The sequence below is a fragment of the Nerophis ophidion genome, linkage group LG22 (genome assembly GCF_033978795.1).
Source record: "Nerophis ophidion isolate RoL-2023_Sa linkage group LG22, RoL_Noph_v1.0, whole genome shotgun sequence".
In the NCBI taxonomy this organism is placed as follows: domain Eukaryota; kingdom Metazoa; phylum Chordata; class Actinopteri; order Syngnathiformes; family Syngnathidae; genus Nerophis; species Nerophis ophidion.
Genome location: NC_084632.1, coordinates 27,355,058 through 27,376,859, shown reverse-complemented (window position 1 = coordinate 27,376,859; position 21,802 = coordinate 27,355,058). Strand labels below are relative to the sequence as shown.

At 37.8% G+C, this 21,802-nt stretch overlaps 1 protein-coding gene across 1 annotated transcript in view; it reads right to left on the bottom strand.

Moving 5' to 3' along the window:
* The window catches only part of LOC133540745 (ephrin type-B receptor 1-like), a 301,052-nt gene that overhangs the window by 150,443 nt on the left and 128,807 nt on the right, over positions 1–21,802 (bottom strand). The window contains exons 3-5 of the mRNA XM_061883635.1: positions 18,105–18,395; positions 13,588–13,806; positions 13,312–13,492 (exon numbers count right to left, since the gene is read on the bottom strand). Of these exons, the coding sequence (XP_061739619.1) occupies positions 13,312–13,492; positions 13,588–13,806; positions 18,105–18,395 (691 nt within the window). The remainder of the gene's footprint in view (positions 1–13,311; positions 13,493–13,587; positions 13,807–18,104; positions 18,396–21,802) is intronic.

Here is a 21,802-nt window from a genome sequence, read left to right as displayed (position 1 = left end):
TCATGTCAGGTGAGAGGCATGATATAAGATTTATAATAAACTTTCACAACCAATGGAAGTGAGGAAGCAGCTTATCACTCGATGATGTAAACCTATTTATAGGCACACACACTAGTGATCACTGCACCGCCACAAATAGTTTGTCTGCATTAGCGCTTATAATAACAATATCACTACTACTTGGTTCAAATTCAAGTCACAAAATGTTTGTGTTTATTTTGAACATGCATGTATCTTGTTGTATACATGATACATCACAGTTTCCAGTTTCTCTATTCAACATGTTCCAAAAGGAGTAGGAAGAAGCAGAGCTTATTTTATCCTACTACTTATCGTTTACATAGCAGTTGCTAAAACTTTTATTCACTTCCTGTTCTCAGTTTATTCACAATATGCTCCATAAGTAATAACAATAAAACTAAATAAATACGTTAATAATAATTGGTGAATTAAGTTATATTTTATATGGTGGGATGAGTAAGATTATCTAAAAAATAAATACATGGATGAAATACATTCAGAATGCTTATGATGGTTCTTCTTCTTTGTACTTTGTATACACTTTAATTTTGAAGAATTTCTTGCTTAATCCATTTCATATTTCAACTCCACAAACTGATTGAATACTTACCATGAATTGATTAACGTGGACCCCGACTTAAACAAGTTGAAAAACTTATTCGGGTGTTACCATTTAGTGGTCAACTGTACGGAATATGTACTGTACCGTGCAATCTACTAATAACACTTTCAATCAATCAATCAATCAATCAATCAACAGATATACTGAAGGTCTTAAGTGTTGTACGTGCATACAAATGTTTTAAATTAGATTTTTAAATGGAATATTTGTGCGGTTTTTGGATAGTTTTTTATCGGGTTTTATGGGCGGAATTTAGGAACAGCACGATTTTTGTAATGTTGGATGGATCTGGATGTTGTAGGACTGTCGTGGCTGACATGTCTCTTCAATATAGCGTGGAAGTCTGGGGTTAGCAGACTGGGGTGGTTGTCCTCATTTTCAAGAAGGGGGACCGGAGGGAGTGTTCTAAGTACTGTATTTTTCGGATTATAAATCGCTCCGGAGTATACGTCGCACGGTCGAAAATGCATAATAAAGAAGGAAACAAACATATATACGTCGCACTGGATGAAAAGTTGCCTTTTTGGGGGAAATTTATTTAATAAAATCCAACACCTAGAATAGACATTTGAAAGGCAATTTAAAATAAATAAAGAATAGTGAACAACAGGCTGAATAAGTCTACGTTATATGACGCATAAATAACCAACTGAGAAGGTGACTGGTATGTTAACGTAACATATTATGGTAAGAGTCATTCAAATAACTATAACATATAGAACATGCTATACGTTTACCAAACAATCTGTCACTCCTAATCGATAAATCTGATGAAATCTTCTTTCTCGATGTCACTTCTAAACAACTCTGCCAACTCCAAAGGTTTGCGCCGCTTCCTTTTGTCGTTTTCTGCTGCATATTCCACTACGTCCAGCTTGTAATCTGCAGTACATGATTTCCTTTTCGGTGCCATTTTTTTTCAGCCCTTCTCAGTTTTTATGAGTTACTGCCAACGATGAAATGAACCATTGTAATAGCTACGGCAGTAGCATATAGCAGTTAGCATTCTATGACCCACAATGCACTTCTGCCATGACCCTCCTCCGCCGAATTCTTATTGGTTGACGTGTGTGTGATGATTGCTGACATTTTCTTCGTCTCTTCCGCGAATTAGATAAATAATATTATTTGATATTGTGTAATCTGCAGTACATGACTTCCTTTTCGGGGCCATTTTTGTTAAGCCCTTCTCAGTTTTTATAAATTACTGTCAACGATGAAATGATCCATTTTAAAAGCTACGGCAGTAGCATACAGCATATAGCAGTTAGTATTCCATGACCCACAATGCACTTTTGCCTTAACTCCCCCCCCCCCCGCCGAATTCTTATTGGTTGACGTGTGTGTGACGATTGCTTACATTTTCTTCGTCTCTTCTGCAAATGAGATAAATAATATTATTTGGTATTTTACGGTATTGTGTTAATTTCACACATAAGTCGCTCCGGAGCATATGTCGCACCCCCGGCCAAACTATGAAAAAAACTTTGCTTTATAGTCCGAAAAATACGGTATGGATGAGCAATAGATGATGTCTATTACCTGACACCTTTTATGTTAGCTACTTCTCTTTGTTTTATAACCCTTTTCTGCTGGATTTATTCTCTATTTTATGTTGCAGCTGTTAGATGCACTATAATATTGTACATGGTAATTGTTATCTATTGTATATATGATATAAACATATGTAATAATATATCAGTAAATATCCTATACTGTACATATATTATTTAAATGTATATATGTTATATTTTGTATTGCTTTGAATCTATTTTAAACCTGCATTGTCCTTGCCATCTTTTCCATCATTTGTAACTGAGCTACTGCGTGGAACAATTTCCCTTGTGGATCATTAAAGTTTATCTAAGTCTAAGTCCTTAGACTTAGACTTAGGGGCGGTATAGCTCGGTTGGTAGAGCGGCCGGGCCAGCAACTTGAGGGTTGCAGGTTCGATCCCCGCTTCCGCCATCCTAGTCACTGCCGTTGTGTCTTTGGGCAAGACACTTTACCCACCTGCTCCCAGTGCCACCCACACTGGTTTAAATGTAAAAATTAGATACTGGGATTAACTATGTAAAGCGCTTTGAGTCATTACAAAAAAAGCGCTATATAAATATAATTCACTACACTTTACTTCACTTTAGAAAGATCACTCACTCATTAGAAAGCCTAAAATGGCATGGCGTAGTGGGTAGAGCGGCCGTGCCAGAAACCTGAGGGTTGCAGGTTCGCTCAACACCTATTGACATCCAAATCGCTGCCGTTGTGTCCTTGGGCAGGACACAACGCTCACACTGGTGAATGAATGATAGGTGGTGGTCAGAGGGGCCGTAAGCGCAAACTGGTAGCCATGCTTCCGTCAGTCTACCCCAGGGCAGCTGTGGCTGCAGATGTAGCTTACCACCACCAAGGTGTGAATGAATGATGGGTTCCCACTTTTTTGTGAGAGCTTTGAGTATCTAACAATAGAAAAGTGCGATATAAATCTAATCCATTATTATTATTATTAAAATCACTACTGCGTCTGTTTTGGAGGCAAATGTAGGCTCCAGCACCGCCCGCGAAACCCGAAAGGGGATAAGCGGAAGAAAATTAATGGATGGATGTACTCGTAGACATCATTAGGTCCAGAACTATGAAATAAGTGTCATTGTTGTCAGCATTAGAGTGACCATTTAAGCCCTTACACCCTGACAGTGAGTAATTAATTGACATGGAAGATATTCTCAGTCTGAAAAAATGCAGAGGGGAATCAATAGACATTTGAGTAAGTGTCAATGGGTGTTTATCTGTATCTGCCATGTGATTTGCTGGCCGCCAGCCAAGGCTGCAACCCGCCTCTTTCACCCAAAGTCAAGTGGGATTATCCCGAATGAGTATAAGCAGTATAATATCATTGTTATTATTTGGCTGCATTTTTCCCACAGCCCTAAACAGGATATATCAGGGGTAATCGATGCATGGAGAAGTTATGAAAGCTCACTCCTTCCCCTTCAAACCCTCTCTCATGACATGCACCTTTAAAAAAACATCCAACCTCTAGTCGCAGCGTAACAGCTGTAATTGCTTGGCTTTTAGTGCAATATTTCCTCTGTATATAACAAACGCCTTCTCATCCTATTTCGGATTAATATTCGCAATAAAAGTGACGACTACTTAGTTTTAGCTCCAATAACACCTTGTCTCTCTTTAACTGATAATTGTTCATTACCAGAGAAGGAACATATTGTATGGATCCAGCCAAACAGTCAACGAGTATCATCATGTTGGTAAAAGTGTGCACACGCCTAATACACGTGTATTAGGCGTGTATTGTATTTCTTAGGCTTTAAGCCCTGCACCATGTAAAACGGTGCGACTAATTTATGGATTTTGCTTCGTATTCAACAAATCGTCTTCGTAAAATGTAGACAGACATTGAAAAGGAGTGTTATTGTTTGCGCTGAGGTGCCATCCTTTGGACGAGTTGGCTACAGGTTGAACGTCTACAGTATTTCCTTCTCTTTAGTGCCTTGAATCGGAAGTACAAGTGCCGTTCCGTTTTCTAGTCGTCTATAGCGTTTCTAATTGTGTTATTTTTCATTCCTCACTCAGAGCAATGTTTGTAAGTTTTACAATATGACTAGGACTATTTATACGTACGAAATCAAATATGAGTGTTCATGCATATTTGTACGTGCTGTCGTAATGAAATCAAGCTAGTGTCATTAGCATTAGCTAATATGCTAACACATTTACAAGTGTCATTGTTAGTATTATACACTTAAGATGGCATTCTTTTTTTAGCTTCCGCAGCTAGTGGGTCCATGACGATGACCTCTGTTTTGTTTGATCAACTGTTATTTGCAGTGTTACAGACATGGTTTGGAAACAATTAAGGTATATGAATAAACATTTACAAAATCCTTATTTGTAAATAGGTAATTTCACAACATATATATCTGCGGCTTATAGTCTGGTACAACAAAAGGTGTGATTATCAACCTTAAATGGCGAGCTGATATACATCTAGATACACGGATTATGATGTGATTCACTGACAATACTTTTTAAAACGTTACCATTCAATGTGATACAATTTGATGCGATGCAACGGAGATGGAAGCTGTGCATGGTAAAAAAAAATGTTATCAGATATCGTGTCAGGGCAATGTCATGTGTTTATTTTTTTGAATAGACACAGACAAAACAGGCGGTGCCTGTAATAATTATAAGCGAATATTAGAACTATCAAATTCAATGCATTGCAATCTATAAACATTACAAGAAGAAAATGTAAACAAAACACTTGTCATGACCCGTTACCCGGGTCATGGCATGATTTATGTTTGGTAGTTTTTCTGTGTTACCGTATTTCCTTGAATAGCCGCCAGGGGGCTAATTAATTTAAAACCTCTTCTCACTCCTGTGCTTACCAAAGGCACACAGTAAAAGTAAGCATGCTCTAATTATTTTAAAACCTCTTCTCACTCCGGCACTTACCAAAGGTATGCAGTAAAAATTTGAGTGTGATGTAAGCTTGGACCTTAGATCCTACTGTATAGCGCTCAATCTTCTTCCCTTTATGGGATTTCAAATTACCGGTATTGAAATCAGCCTCCTCCATTTTGAAAATGATGACAGGGGAAGTGTCACTCGTGATGTCACAAGTTTGACCAGGCAGTAATACTAAGCATGCGCTAATTATTTTGGGAAGCGAGTTTGACCCGGCAGTAATTCAAGGCAGGCGCATACTATATGCCCTGTGGCAATTCAAGGAAATACGGTAGTCTGTTTTCCGGTTGCACCCTCTTTCCCTGTTTACTGTCGGTTACCAGAGGTGGGTAGTAACGCGCTACATTTGCTCCGTTACATTTACTTGAGTAACTTTTGGGATGAATTGTACTTCTACGAGTAGTTTTTATGCAACATACTTTTACTTTTACTTGAGTATATTTATAGAGAAGAAACGCTACTTTTACTCCGTTCCATTTATCTACATTCAGCTCGCTACTCGCTACTTTTTTTTTATCGATCTATTAATGTTTTTTTTGATTAATGACAGAGCTTCAAAGTAGAATCTACGCATGCCTGCGTTTCACCAATCACATGCAGTCACTGGTGATGTTGGACCAATCAAACAGAGCCAGGCGGTCACATGACCCGACTTAAACAAGTTGAAAAACTTATTGGGGTGTTACCATTTAGTGGTCAATTGTACGGAATATGTACTGTACTGTGCAATCTACTAATAAAAGGTTCAATCAATCAATCAAAAGTGTAAAGGAAAAAAGATACTTTTTATTTCAACCGTACTTCCGGTCAAAAGCCCAAATACTGATCGCACAGTTCCTGTCTTCACAATAAAAGTGCCGCTCCATCGCGCCTGCGCTAACAAAATTAGAGTCTCCGAAAGCCAGCGCAAACAAGCTAGCAAGCTATGGAGTTTGCCGCCAATGTATTTCTTGTAAAGTGTATGAAAACGAATATGGAAGCTGGACAGATAAGATGCCAAAAACCAACGACTTTCATGTGGTATCAGACAGAAAAGAGGAACTTTTTTACTCCTCCATTTGAAAACATGGACGTCTGATTCCAATCAATGCAAGTCATCAGAATCAGGTAATACACCAACTTATATTTTTGTCTTCATGAAAGACAGGAATCTATGTGTTAAACATGCATGTATATTCAATAAAACATCTTCAACATGTCAACAAAAACGGCAAAATAAATAAATATAAATTATAAACTGTATATCAATGTATGTATATATATATATATATATATATATATATATATATATATATATATATATATATATGATATGTGTGTGTATAAATGATTTATGTGTGTATGTATGATATGTGTGTGTATAAATGATATGTTTGTGTATGTATGTGTATATATGAGGTAGATCACCTCGACTTGGTCATTTATTAAGTCATTGATAGATGATGAAAAACTTATTGGGGTTTTACCATTTAGTGGTCAATTGTACGGAATATGTACTGTACTGTACAATCTAATAATACAAGTTTTAATCAATAAATAAATCAATCAATCAATCAAATCAATGAATGCCTACTGAGGCTATGGTCCTGTTAAGTCATTGTGGCTCAATGTGCCATTTTTTTATTTTATTTTAATGTACTATTATTTAATATATATTATTGTTTTAGTTGCCTAAGAGATATTCCTGGCTCTGAATTTGCTCATTTCTATTTTTATGTTTTTGTGCATTATTTGTTGCCGTAATCAGGTTACTCATCAGTTACTCAGTACTTGAGTAGTTTTTTCACAACATACTTTTTACTTTTACTCAAGTAAATATTTGGGTGACTACTCCTTACTTTTACTTGAGTAATAAATCTCTAAAGTAACAGTACTCTTACTTGAGTACAATTTCTGGCTACTCTACCCACCTCTGTCGGTTACCATGGGTACTGTTTCTCATCACCTGTTTTAGTTTTGCAATTAGTGTTGCCACCAGGTGTTTTGAGTTAATCACCTCCCTTTATAGTTTCCTGGCACCCAGCAATAGCTGCTGGTTTAATGTTTGCTATAGGCAACAGTTACGTTTCTCCTGTTTTGCTCTCCTCGCATCTAGTGTCCTTTGTACAGTCTAGCCTTCCTCGTTTTTTCACCCTTGGTGACATTTTGGTTTTGCTTAGCTCCACGCTGGTTAGCGTCCTCAGTTTGTATTTTTTGATATTGCTTGAAATACATTAAAAGAACTTCATCTTACCTCCACAATACTCCTGCTTGCTTCCTGCGTCGCTAAGAAACACCAATCGCAGCCATGCGCCCACGAAGACGCAACAACACTTTTGGAAAATCTCCCAGGTATTTACTTTTGCCTGCTCAGGTAGCAACAACAACATACAGAGAAAAGCAAGCTGACATATTTCGTAGAAGGGCACTAAATCAACCGATTCATGATTTTCCAACTATACATCGACGAATTCATACTAGATATAGATCGATCCAGAGCCCTGCCAAACAATGTATTCATACCTCTATTGTTAAAATCAGTTTTTGTCTTGTACTGATTTATTTTTACACCCCTACTGTATATGGAAAACTATGTTTTTCTTCTGGAATTTAGTGGGTGCAACTTATACACTGATTTGCTCTAATGTCAGAAAGATACAGTAAACACTTTTGAATTGTATTTTTTATTTGAATTTACCTTACAGGCAGAGGGCCATCGGGTTGTATTTTGCCCCACATTTGAGACACATGTTAGAAAATAGATGGATTATTATGATTGTGCTGCACTGATCTAAAACAGCTGACTAGGCTTATTCTACTTCATTGGTCAATTACTTTTTATTGCCCATGGAGGTCGCGTCCGAGAGTAGAATATTATTATGAGGGCCTTGTCAGTGGATTTCATGGGCCTCTTGTTGTTGTATATGGACATTTTTGCATCAATACAGCTTAAATGTATATATTTAAAATCAAAATTCATACTAGGAGCTGTGTCACAGTTCCAATATGCTCTATAGTGCAGTGGCCTTCAAGAGGGGAGGCACTGCGGGGGCGTTGATATAAGATTTATAATAAACTTTCAGGGGGCTTCACGTTGGAAGAGGGGTTAGTGCGTCTGCCTCACAATACGAAGGTCCTGCAGTCCTGGGTTCAAATCCAGGCTCGGGATCTTTCTGTGTGGAGTTTGCATGTTCTCCCCGTGAATGCGTGGGTTCCCTCCGGGTACTCCGGCTTCCTCCCACTTCCAAAGACATGCACCTGGGGATAGGTTGATTGGCAACACCAAACTGGCCCTAGTGTGTGAATGTGAGTGTGAATGTTGTCTGTCTATCTGTATTGGCCCTGCGATGAAGTAGTGACTTGTCCAGGGTGTACCCCGCCTTCCGCCTGATTGTAGCTGAGATAGGCGCCAGCGCCCCCAGGGACCCCAAAAGGGAATAACCGGTAAAAAATGGATAGAAAAATGGATAAACTTTCACGAGCAAAGGAAGCGAGGAAGCAGCTTAGCACTCGATTATGTAAACCTATTTATAGGCACAAACGCTAGTGATCACTGTGCTACTATAAATAGTTTGTCTGCGTTAGCGCTTATAATAACAATATCACTAATACTTGGTTAACATTCAAGTCATGAAATGTAAATGGAGTATTGTTGCCGGTTTTTGGATAGTTTTTTATTGGGTTTTAGGGTCGGAATAGAGGACCTCCCATTGGCTCCACTGTTAGCAGACTTTTATTTACGTTTATTTACGAATTAGAATGCAATAAAAAAAAAAATATACCTGTTAATGTTTATATAGATTTTTAACGATAGGCAACATTCCAAAATTCTCCTTTAAATGTGATTATATACCGTATTTTCTTGAATTGCTGCCGGGGCGCTAATTAATTTAAAACCTCTTCTCACTCCTGCGCTTACCAAAGGCATGCGGTAAAAGTAAGCATGCGCTAATTATTTTAAAACCTCTTCTCACTCCGGCACTTACCAAAGGTATGCAGTAAAAATGTTACTGTGATGTAAGCTTGGACCTTAAATCCTACTGAATACCTCTTAATCTTCTTCCCTTTATGCGATTTCAAATGACCAGTATTGAAATCAGCCTCATCCATTATGAAAATGACAACAAGGGAAGTGTCACTCGTGACCTCACGAGTTTGACCAGCCAGTAATACTAAGCATGCGCTAATTATTTTGGGAAGCGAGTTTGACCCGGCAATTCAAGGAAATACCGTATCTGTCAAATTGTACATTTAGAGTATAAAATATAGATTAGCTGAAAAAAAAATGATTATTTTCATAATAATACACCTTTATTTTTATGGTTAAATTATTATAAGTGCATCTCCTGGGGGTTAAGTCTCTCTATGCTTTTAACAACCAGTGATGGCTAAGTTTTTAACTTTGATTGAGGGTCAATGAATGCAAGACAGTTATGAGAAATGGGATGCAAAAATGTATTTCTTCTCTCACCTTATTATTACTTTCACAGCTATATTGACTTTATATAAACATTTTTTCATTTGTAATATAAAAATTTAAATGGCAGAACAAAAACTTTAAACTTCCAAAAAGTCCAAGTGTCCTACTGTGTTTGGGGACCCGGTACAACATCCTTAATTATCCCCCGACAACGACGACCTTGGTTCCAAGATTTGGGAGGCGAAAAGTTTATCCTTCCTGATTTACAACAGAAGTTACTATATTTTCGGCATACGATCTGGCTTACCCTATAAAACTAAATGAATGTAAAGCTTACATCACTGTCTAGGATTGGAACTCGTCCAAAATCCGAAGACCACCTTTGTTCACATATTATGCATTATTCACATGTACCTCCAATGAAAAGGCAGGCGAGTATTGCACAATAACGAGGTACCTTTAGGACCACAATAAATTGTATACAAGATATATACGATATATATATATATATATATATATATATATATATATATATATATATATACTGCATCTTTACTTAAATGTGGGGTCTTTGGATTTGAACATGTTTAAGACCCTTTCCACAATTTGTGTGTGGGTATAAGTGTGCAACAAACTGAACAACAACGTTTCTGAGGTGTTATTCTGCACCTGTGAATTGTTCTGCATTTATGCATCCATGCCTTCATGGGACACAGAGGGACTAATTAAAGTTATGAAAATAAAAAATAGGCCATGTTATAGTTTGTATCGCTTCCATATGGAGTCTACTGACAAACATACAGTAAGTATGAACTATAAGCTAGGACGGGGTCAGCAATCTGCGGCTGTAGAGCTGCATGTGGCTCTTTAACACTGCTCTAGTGGCTCCCTGGAACTCTTTCAGAGATGTGTGAAAATGGAAAAAGATGAGGAAAAATATATATTTTTTTGTTTTAATTAATTTTCTGTAGGAGAACAAATATGACACAAACCTTCCCAATAGATAGATGGATAGGATTTTATTGATTCCTTCAGGAGAGTTCCCTCAGGAAAATTAAAATGAGTAGCAATCTTACTGTTTGTGTTATACATGCTTCACCGATGAGAGTATTTGGCAAGCACTGTTTTGTCCTACAAATTTCAGCGATCCTTGAACCCATGGTAGTTTGTTTACATGTACAACTTTCTCCGAAGCTGCCACAGAAAGACGTGTTTTATGCCACTCTTTCTTTGTCCCACTTTGTCCACCAAACATTTTATGCTGTGCGTGAACGCACAAAGGTGAGCTTTGTTGATTTGTATTTATTGGCTGGAGTGCTTTTCAGACATATTTTGTCAATCCATGACTGCAAGCTAATCAATGCTAACATGCTATTTAGGCTAGATGTATGTACATATTGCGTCTTTATGCCCCATTTGTAGGTATATTTGAGTTCAATTAATTTCTTTTAATTATGTTCTCTGTGTATTTAATTTATATTTGCATCTCTCATGACACATTATCTCTGTTATATTGGCTGCATTTCTCATAGTTGTTTGTGTGCCATGTTGTTCCAGACCACAGCAAATGTTACCCAGCTTGCAATAAATCCATTAGAAGAAGACAGCCTGCCGTTTTCTTTAACTTGGACACACACATATACCTGTACCTTTGGCCATTCTGAGCCAGTAATTCCCAGAAGTTTTTTCATCCTGTGAGAAGCCTCCATTTTACTAACGATTTCCAATGTTGCAAACATGTGTAGAGTAAAAATTAGAATACAACATTTCTGTTAACAAAGATTTACGTCAGCCATTGACAATAGGCTAATGTAGTTAATATAGACACGTACATTATGTGTTGCCTTCATTATAACACTTATATAAGGCTTTTAAATTTTTGCGGCTCCAACCAGATTTATTTTTTGTATTTTTGGTCCAATATGGCTCTTTTCACATTTTGGGCGGAAAGATCTTTGGGTGAATCTTTACCATATATGAAGATGTTTGCTGACATCACACCAGGGAAACACGTCACAAATCGTTCAATCGTCCAGGTAGGGCTTGGCGATAAATCGATATATCGCGGGTTTGTCTCTATCCAATATAGAAAATGACTATATTGTGATAATTGAGTATACGTTCTCAAAAGTTGCTTTTGGCTGCGGCCATTACACTACAAGCTCTTCCCACTCTGTTATCTCTCCTTATCACAGACAGCAAGCGCACCTTCTTACATACTCACATACGTATACCCCCTCACGGAGTAGAGAGGCAGCAGCATGGGTACCGTTAGCTGTCGTGCGAGTGGTAATACAAGAGAAAGATGGTGCAAATCTGGTAACAAATGAAGGAAGGATTAATTCCCAAGAAAAACAGCAGGGGGTCCATCGTCTGGCGGTGGTTTGGCTTCAAGTGGGAATATGTCGAATAGACAACCGTAATTTGTCAAGTGTGGTGCTAAAGCGTTGCTACAAAAAGTAGCATTACTGCTAATATGTAGCATAATTTGAAAAGTCACCTGCTAGAGAATGAAGAGTGCTTACTCCGCATTTCAACATCTCCATTCGGTGCCACACGCCCACAAAATCATGCACAAAAGTGCACTTTATTTGTTTTAAACTGATGTGGTGGCGTTCTATACAAAAAATGCACTTTAATTAAGTGTTGTTTTGATATTTCATCTTAGTGACATCATGCACAAAAGTTCACTAATCGCTTGTCTTAAAATGTCTCTGACAATCTTGTACTTTCTGTTATGGAAATGACATCAATGTGTGTGCCACTGCTTAATAACTGTTTAATAAATACAGTTTTGGTCAATTGACTTAGTTGTGATTTCCTCCTCTCTGGGGCGGTATAGGTCGGTTGATAGAGCGGCCGTGCCAGCAACTTGAGGGTTCCAGGTTCGATCCCCGCTTCTGCCAACCTAGTCACTGTTGTTGTGTCTTTGGGCAAGACACTTTACCCACCTGCTCCCAGTGCCACCCACACTGGTTTAAAAATGTAACTTAGATGTTGGGTTTAACTATTTAAAGCGCTTTGAGTCACTAGATAAAAGTGCTATATAAATATAATTCCCTTCACTTCACTTCTCTGCATGAAAGTTTAAAATGAGCATATATTAATGCAGTATGAACAATAATGTTTTAATGTAGACACATAGAATCATCATACTGGTGTGATAATATGTATCAAGTGTTAATTCAAGGCCAAGGCAAAATATCGAGATGTATATCGTGTATCGCGATATGGCCTAAAAATATCGAGATATTAAAAAAGGCCATATTGCCCAGCCATATGTCCAGGCTCGTTTGGAGGAAGGATGAAGGAAGACAATATTGTTTTATAAACATCTTTGCCATACCTCCATGTTTTGATTTAAAATTTTCCGGACTTACGCTCATCCCAAGTACACAAAAACAGGTGCTAATAGCTAATGAAACTTGGTTTTGCATTATAGGTCCTCTTGAAAAATAAAATACAGTTTTCACAAGTGCATGAAGCTGTCAATCATAGCTGGTCACTTTTCCTCTAGTTTGCATGGCCTGACAGCTGCTTTGGATGTTTTAGGTTTGCTATTTACTGATTTTCAATAAATATTTATTGCTGTCAGTGTTGCTTCAGCTTTTGTTACACAATAAAAGTGGCATGCATGTGCTTGTAGCAGAGTAAAATCATTCAAATTAATCCACTCAGTCTACAAGTGATTACTTCTATTGAAGTGATGCATCTGTGTGTGGGTTCTGTTGATTTTTTTTTTATATTGGTAATCCTAATAATGACAAAAAAATACCTCTGCACAAGTTTCCATTGTCCGGTTCATAACCTGGTTTACAGCTGCAGCTGCCGATGGGTACCATCCACTCGCCATCGCCGTTACAGTAAAGCTTTATGGGCACATCCACTTCTTCTGCATTGGGTATACAACTTCCTCGAGAAATGACGAGTGATGTGGATTCTGCTCCAGTAAGTGTCTGAAACCCACCACAAACAGACATTTTTTTTTTTAACACATTTTTAAACACAAAACTCAGACAGGAACAGCAGCTGAATATGATATAATCCTTACCTCTGGGAAGTAAGCAAAGTTTTGAACAATGCTGGGACATTTTTTGTAGAATACTCTGACAGCCAAAAGCGACATGCAGGCTCCCAGATCCTGGAAGGCCAGATGGAACCCTTTCCCTTTTGACAGTGGGCCAAAACTTCGCACTTCTGTGTTGACTTTCATCAATCTTCCACCAAAATCTACTTGGGAAAAACTCTCATCTGCTGCAATGGTGTCCACCTGTTGCGAAGGTAGCAAAAAAAGTATGTGTTCTTGCTTTAAAGGGGTTAGGTCATCACTAGCTTTGTTGTGCACAACTTATCCAGATGACATTTTTGTGGACATGTGAAATGTCCACAAAAATGCGTTTTTAAACATGTTTTATCGCGTCAAGATATCACTTACACATTTTTCTAATATAAAAAAAGTGGGATCAAAGCAAAATTTCTTGAACGCTCGCCTCAGCCGCAAGTACTCGTTGTTGACCTTGCCTAAATGCCGTACTAAATTGCAGATCATGTATGCCGAAACAACCTATCTAGTTAGCATCATAGAGCAAGCTAGCTTGTTATCGCTTGAGGTCGATCTCCGAGCTCCAGCATTGACCGCTTTCTACTTTGTTGCTAATCATGTTAGGATGATTACAATTCAAGCACTGTTGTTTTCGAACCAGTTGTAGTTCCAGAGTATTTATTAGTAGCCAGTAGTGTTGACCCGATACCAATATTTTGGGACCGGTACCGGTACCAAAATTATTTTGATACTTTTCAGTACTTTTCAAAATAAAGGGCACCACAAAAAAATTGCATTATTGGCTTTATTTTAAGAAAAAAGCTTACGGTACATTAAACATATGTTTCTTATTGCAAGTTTGTCCTTAAATAAAATAGTGAACATACAAAACAACTTGTCTTTTATTAGTAAGTAAGCAAACAAAAGCTCATAATTTAGCTGCTGACATATGCAATAACATATTGTGTCATTTTCCATTCTATTATTTTGTCAACATTATTAAGGACAAGTGGTAGAAAATGAATTCTTAATCTTCTTGTTCATTTACTGTTAATAGCTTCTTACTTTCTCTTTTAATATGTTCTATCCACACTTCTGTAAACATGTAATAATCATATATTCTTCTGTTGTTCGATATTTTACATTAGTTTTGGATGATATCACAAATTTGGATATCAATCCGATACCAAGTAGTTACAGGATCATACATTGGTCATATACAAAGTCCTCATGTGTCCAGGGCCACTTTATCTGAGTTTATAAACATAAGATAAATTAAAAAAAACGAAAGAAGATAATGTGTTGTCCAAAAAATATTGATGTAATCACAGTAGTATTGACTAGATACACTCCTGTACCTTTTATCATTACAGTGGATGTTAGGTGTAGATCCACCAATGGCGTTTGTCTACATTTTGACACCAGTGTGCTACGGTGTGTAGTGAAGCACGTTTAGCTTATCCTTGTCCAGCAGAGATGATACTTGTAAGAAATGTACTTTATTTGTCGCCATGGAGGCAAGGATTACTGATTTTGATGAAGCTAAAACACAGCTGACAGCGGCTGGGCTTTAACCGCTAGCTAGCGAGCCATGTCTTAAAGCACCTTTTCCGGTGGGCATTTCAGTGTTATAACTTCACCTTTATCATTAGTTTTTAAAACAAAATGCGTCCGTTCTCCCTTTTCTGTCCACACACATTGTCTGCTTGTAAGTAATCCGTGATTGCGCGCTGGCAAACATGCTCGTCTGCTCGTAAACCAGCAATGACACGACGTGACGACGACGGGGAAGCGCGGGGGTGGTGGACCAGTACTTTTTAGAGGCGTTATAGTACCGAATAAGATTCATTAGTATCGCTGTACTATACTAATACCGGTATACCGTACAACCCTAGTGTGTGTATACAAAAAGACAAATATTTAATATATTAGTATAATTATGAACCGCATTTTTTGGAGTATAAGTCGCTCCGGAGTATAAGTCTCACCTGCCGAAAACGCATAATAAAGAAGGAAAAAAACATATACAAGTCGCACTGGTGTAAAAGTTGCATTTTTGGGGGAAATTTATTTGATAAAACCCTACACCAAGAATAGACATTTGAAAGGCAATTTAAAATAAATAAAGAATAGTGAACAACAGGCTGAATAAGTGTACGTTATATGATGCATAAATAACCAGCTGAGCAGGTGCCTGGTATGTTAACGTAACATATTATGGTAAGAGTCATTCAAATAAGTATAACATATAGAACATGCTATACGTTTACTAAACAATCTGTCACTCCTAAATGCTAAATCCGATGAAATCTTATACGTCTAGTCTCTTACGTGAATGAGCTAAATAATATTATTTGATATTTTACGGTAATGTGTTAATATTTCCACACATACTGTAAGTCGCTCCTGAGTATAAGTCGCACCCGCTGCCCAACTATGAAAAAAACTGCGACTTATAGTCTGAAAAATGCGGTAATCTTTATGTCATCTTTTTGCTGTATTTTAAAATGTTTCCACGCCATATTATTCTCTGGCAGGCCAGGTGCGTATGAGGTATGTTACGAAGCAGAGTTAAGATGCATACCGCCACCAAATCTATTTGTGGGGGTTTAAATTTGTTTGTGGCGGACCGCAACAATAAATTAATGTTTGGGAAATCTTGAGATATTAATGCTAATGAGACACGGAGAGACTCAGAAGGAGCTTCTATCCCCAAGCCATCAGACTGCTCAGCTGAAACGCTGATTAACACTCATCAAAATTGCACAAAACCGTACGCACAAGATAGCTTTACTTACCACTGTAATTACCGGACTACAATACTCTTCATTCAATGACTGTAAATAATGTAAAAAATTATGTAAAAACACATTACTTAGCACTGTAATTACCAGACTACAATACTTTTCATTCAATGATTGTAAATAATGTAAAAACAAGAGTATGACGAAGTCATACTGTTCCATTACCTTTGTTCCTACTACTGTCACTACTGAACTGCCAAAGAACTGTCGAAACCTTCATATTTGTTCCTTCCCATACTGTATATACTGTTACACTATTTGATCTTGCACTGGTAGTGTGTTTAAATACTGTACTTCTACTTGTACTGCTACTTCTACCAGAACTTCTATGACTTATTGTGCAACTTAACTGTCGTGTAATTAATGTACATCAGAGCTATTCAATTGTTGTATTTTTTTGTATTTAGTGTATTAGATTCTGCAACTAGTGTTTGGAACCCACTGTACACAATATCTGAAGATGCATGGAAAAAAACATTTCACTGTGGTGTAGTCTGCATGTGCCAAATGAAACTTGAACCTTGAACCTAATGTCAAAATGATTACCAAGTAGGGCTGGGCGAAATATCGATATACGCGATATATCGCCGGTTTGTCTGGGCGATATAGAAAATGACTATATCGTAATATTCGAGTATACGTTCTCACGCAGTTGTTTTTGGCTGCGGGCATTACTTACAAACGTCACGTACTGTCACGTTATACGTCACATACGTATACGCCCTCACGGAGCAGAGAGGTAGCAGCGTGGCTAAGGTCAGCTGTAATGCTAGCGGTGTGTTGCGTGAAAGAATGTGGGAATCTGGTAATAAATGAAGGAAAAATTAATTCCCAAGAAAAACAGCACAAGGTCCATCGTCTGGCGGTGGTTTGGCTTCAAGCGGGAATATGTCGAATAGACAACTTTAATTTGTCAAGTGTGGGGCACAAGCTTTGCTACCAACAGTAGCATTACTGCTAATATGTAACATCATTTGAAAAGTCAATTTTAATAAATACAGTTTTGGTCAATTGACTTAGTTGTGATTTCCTTATCTACATGAAAGTTTAAAATAAGCATATATTAATGCAGTATGAAGAAGAATGTTTGATGTAGACAAATAGAATCATCAACGGGCTTCACGGTGGAAGAGGGGTTAGTGTGTCTGCCTCACATTACGAAGGTCCTGCAGTCCTGCGATCAATCCCAGGCTCGGGATCTTTCTGTGTGGAGTTTGCATGTTCTCCCCGTGAATGCGTGGGTTCCCTCCGGGTACTCCGGCTTCCTCCCACTTCCAAAGACATACACCTGGGGATAGGTTGATTGGCAACACTAAATTGGCCCTAGTGTGTGAATGTGAGTGTGAATGTTGTCTGTCTATCTGTGTTGGCCCTGTGATGAGATGGCGACTTGTCCAGGGTGTACACCGCGTTCCGCCCGATTCTAGCTGAGATAGGCGCCAGCGCCCCCCGCGACCTTTTGGGGTCGCGGGGGGCGCTGTACAAAATGGAAGGATGGATGGACATAGAATCATCATACTGCTGTGATTATATGTATCAAGTGTTTTAATTCAAGGCTAAGGCAAAATACCGAGATATATATCGAGATATTAAAAAAAGGCCATATCGCCCAGCCCTATTACCAAGTGCAGTAGTGTTGTTGGTATTTTGGGTAAGGAACAGTATGTTATGTTGGCAAAGGCATGCAAACATTATGCCAAAACTCATTATTGAGTCGTTTACCTTCAGGAAGGGAGCACTTGTCAAGTTCTCCACCCCTCTGATACCCTCTGACACAGGCCTATCTGTTTCTAGGTAGTAAAGATTAAACGTCTCTTTGCAGGAGCCGAGGACGCTGGGAATGGAAGCACAGTCTCGCACAGTGAAGCGTATTTCCACATAGATGCGGAGCGCCGCCCGTCTGTCGATGTACGTGGTGAGGAGCCAGTTGTTCTGGCTGGGCTCAAACACATTGCACACTTGGTACGTCCTGATGGTGTTGAGGTTCTCATCATAGCCACTCACCTCCTCCCACTGAGAAAGACAAACAGGCGGGTGGGGGGAGTGTAGAGAGGAGATATGAGAGGCTAAATGATTAATGGCTTTAGCAAACCTTGACTCCGATTAAAGTTTTTTTTTTTCCCCCCACTCCTCACATTTTGTTTCCTCTTGGCCTAAAAAAAAACCCCTTACGTTGGCTATGCACCAAAAACAAACATGTATTAATCATACTGTATGTTTACATACAGTATGATCATGGATCACGGAGGCTTACAGTGGGGCAAAAAACTATTTAGTCAGCCACCGATTGTGCAAGTTCTCCCACTTAAAATGATGACAGAGGTCTGTAATTTTCATCATAGGTACACTTCAACTGTGAGAGACAGAATGTGAAAAAAAAATCTAGGAATTCACATTGTAGGAATTTTAAATAATTTATTTGTAAATTATGGTGGAAAATAAGTATTTGGTCAACCATTCAAAGCTCTCACTGATGGAAGGAGGTTTTGGCTCAAAATCTCACGATACATGGCCCCATTCATTCTTTCCTTAACACGGTTCAATCGTCCTGTCCCTTAACAGAAAAACACCCCCAAAGCATGATGTTTCCACCCCCATGCTTCACAGTAGGTATGGTGTTCTTGGGATGCAACTCAGTATTCTTCTTCCTCCAAACACAACAAGTTGAGTTTATACCAAAATGGATACATGGATGATACAGCACAGGATTGGGATTATGTCATGTGGTCGGATGAAACCAAAATAAAACTTTTTGGTATAAACTCAACTCGTCGTGTTTGGAGGAAGAAGAATACTGAGTTGAGTCCCAAGAACACCAGACCTACTGTGAAGCATGGGGGTGGAAACATCATGCTTTGGGGCTTTTTTTCTGCTTAGAGGACAGGACGATTGATCCGTGTTAAGGAAAGAATGAATGGGGCCATGTATCTTGAGATTTTGAGCCAAAACCTCCTTCCATCAGTGAGAGCTTTGAATGATTGACTAAATACTTATTTTCCACCATAATTTACAAATAAATGTGTTAAAATTCTTACAATGTGATTTCCTGGATTTTTTTTTTACATTCTGTCTCTCACAGTTGAAGTATACCTATGATAAACATTACAGACCTCTGTCATAATTTTAAGTGGGAGAACTTGCACAATCGGTGGCTGACTAAATACTTTTTTGCCACAATGTATGTGGTGTACCACATAAGACCCCATGATCCATGATTTTTTGTCATTAGGTAAATTTGCGGCATCTTTTTCAGAAAGTTGCAGATGTTTTGAGGCGTATTTTTTTCAATAACATTGAATCAACTGGGAATCAACAAAATGTGAATTTTTTATCATCATATCTTAAGTGTTTCTTATAACCTTAACTTAAAGCACAAAATGTCAACACAAATAAGAAAACATATACTACATTGACGCTTTACTCTTTGTACAACCCACAGACTTAAAAGTAGACACTAGAATGGGGGTCTGCAACCTGCAGCTCCAGAGCCGCATGAGGTTATTTAGCGCCGCCCTAGTGGCTCCCTGGAGCGTTTTCAAAAATATATGAAAATAGAAAAAGATGGAGAAAAAAATACATTTTAGTTTTAATATGGGTTCTGTAGGAGGACAACATGGCACAAACCTCCCAAATTGTTAGAAATCCAACTCTTTATATTAATCATGAATCACTGATGAGAGTATTTGGCAGGTCCTTGAACTCATCATAGTTTGTTTACATGTATAACTTTCTGCAAAGATGCCACAAAAAGACATTTTATGCCACTCATTCTTTGTCTCATTTTGTCCACCAATCTTTTTATGCTGTGCGTGAATGCACAAAGGTGAGTTTTGTTGATGTTATTGACTTGTTAGAGTGCTTATCAAGCATATTTGGTCAGTGGATGACTGCAAGCTAATTGATGCTAACATGCTATTTAGGCTGGCTGTACATATTGCATCATTATGCCTCATTTCTAGGTATATTTGAGCTCATTTACTTTCCTTTACTTATGTCCTCTGAGTATTTAATTTATATCTGCATTTCTTATGACATATTATCTGTATGTAATAATGCCCGCGTTTCTGTTAGTTGTTTGTGTGCCATGTTGTTCCAGACCACAGCAAACATAACCCAGCTTGCAAAGATTGTAATAAATCATTGGATTAATTTTAATAATAACTCATTGTCAAATAACTGTGCCGTTTTAATTCATTATAATTATCAAAGAAAAATCCAATCTAGTCTACTTTATATAAACAGCACATAAAAAAACAATTCAAGTTTCACAAAGTGCTGCACATTAGTTAAAACACATATTCAGAAGCAGAATAAAACTAAAGACAGTCAAGTGTTAAAAAAAAAAAAAAAGACAATAAATACATAAAATCTAATTAAATAGACTAAGATCACACACCTCTGATGCTGGTTTGAAAGCCAATGGGTAAAACTATGTTTCAAGACGTGATTTAAAATTTATTGACGAGGGTGGCGTCCGATTAACAAGAGGGAAACGTTCCTAGGTTTTGGAGCCACGGCAGAAAACGCACGATCCCTTACGGATTTGAAACAGTTTTTTGGGATGACAAGGAGAAATGGATCGGCTGACCTCTGAGACCTTCTGGGGGTGTAGATTGTATTGTTGTGCTAATCCGTTAAGAGATTTTAAAAACAAACAATAGCAGTTTTAAGTACATTGTAAAATGAACGGCGAGCCAGTGAAGGGACGCTAAAATAGGGTAATGTGCTCATGTTTCAAATTAACTGTAATCATGATGAAATAAAATGGAATACCTGCTTAAAGTTGTTAAATATAAAACTATTTAAATTTTGGCTAAAAGTCTTACATAATAAAAACCAGATCAAACAACAGAATTAGTCTGCTGTTTCCATTTAAAATCATGGTCGAACTTAAAACCAAGAAAAAGATCACCAACGGCTTCCTTATTGTCTGCTGTCTGTCAAACATTTGCTGTGTATGTTTTACGCTTAAACTGTTGGTTGATCTTGAATATTAATTTATGTTTAAACACATTCTCCTTCACACGTTAAAAGCATTTGTGAACTGTTTAGAGGGGTACATAGCGGTGATTGATGTTGGTAAATAAAAGACAAGTAGCGATTATCATCACACTTCAACATCTCTTTCAAGTAAATACGACCTCTTCGCTAGGTCAGCATTGTAAATGACAATCTGTTCTGCCCTGCATAAAAAAGGGTAAATAAATATATAAATTAAATTAAACTAGGTGGTGGATGTTTATGAAATTACATTACCCAGAAGGCTTAGCGCCGTAGACAGCCACAAAGTAGGTCTAAGCTACCTGAAAATATGAGAATTGAGCTGTTTGAGCAATAAAGAGTTGATATATCGTGGCTGTCCCTGCTTCATCTACACAACAAAAAAAAAGTTTTGATTTGACAGTTGACGCGCACATATG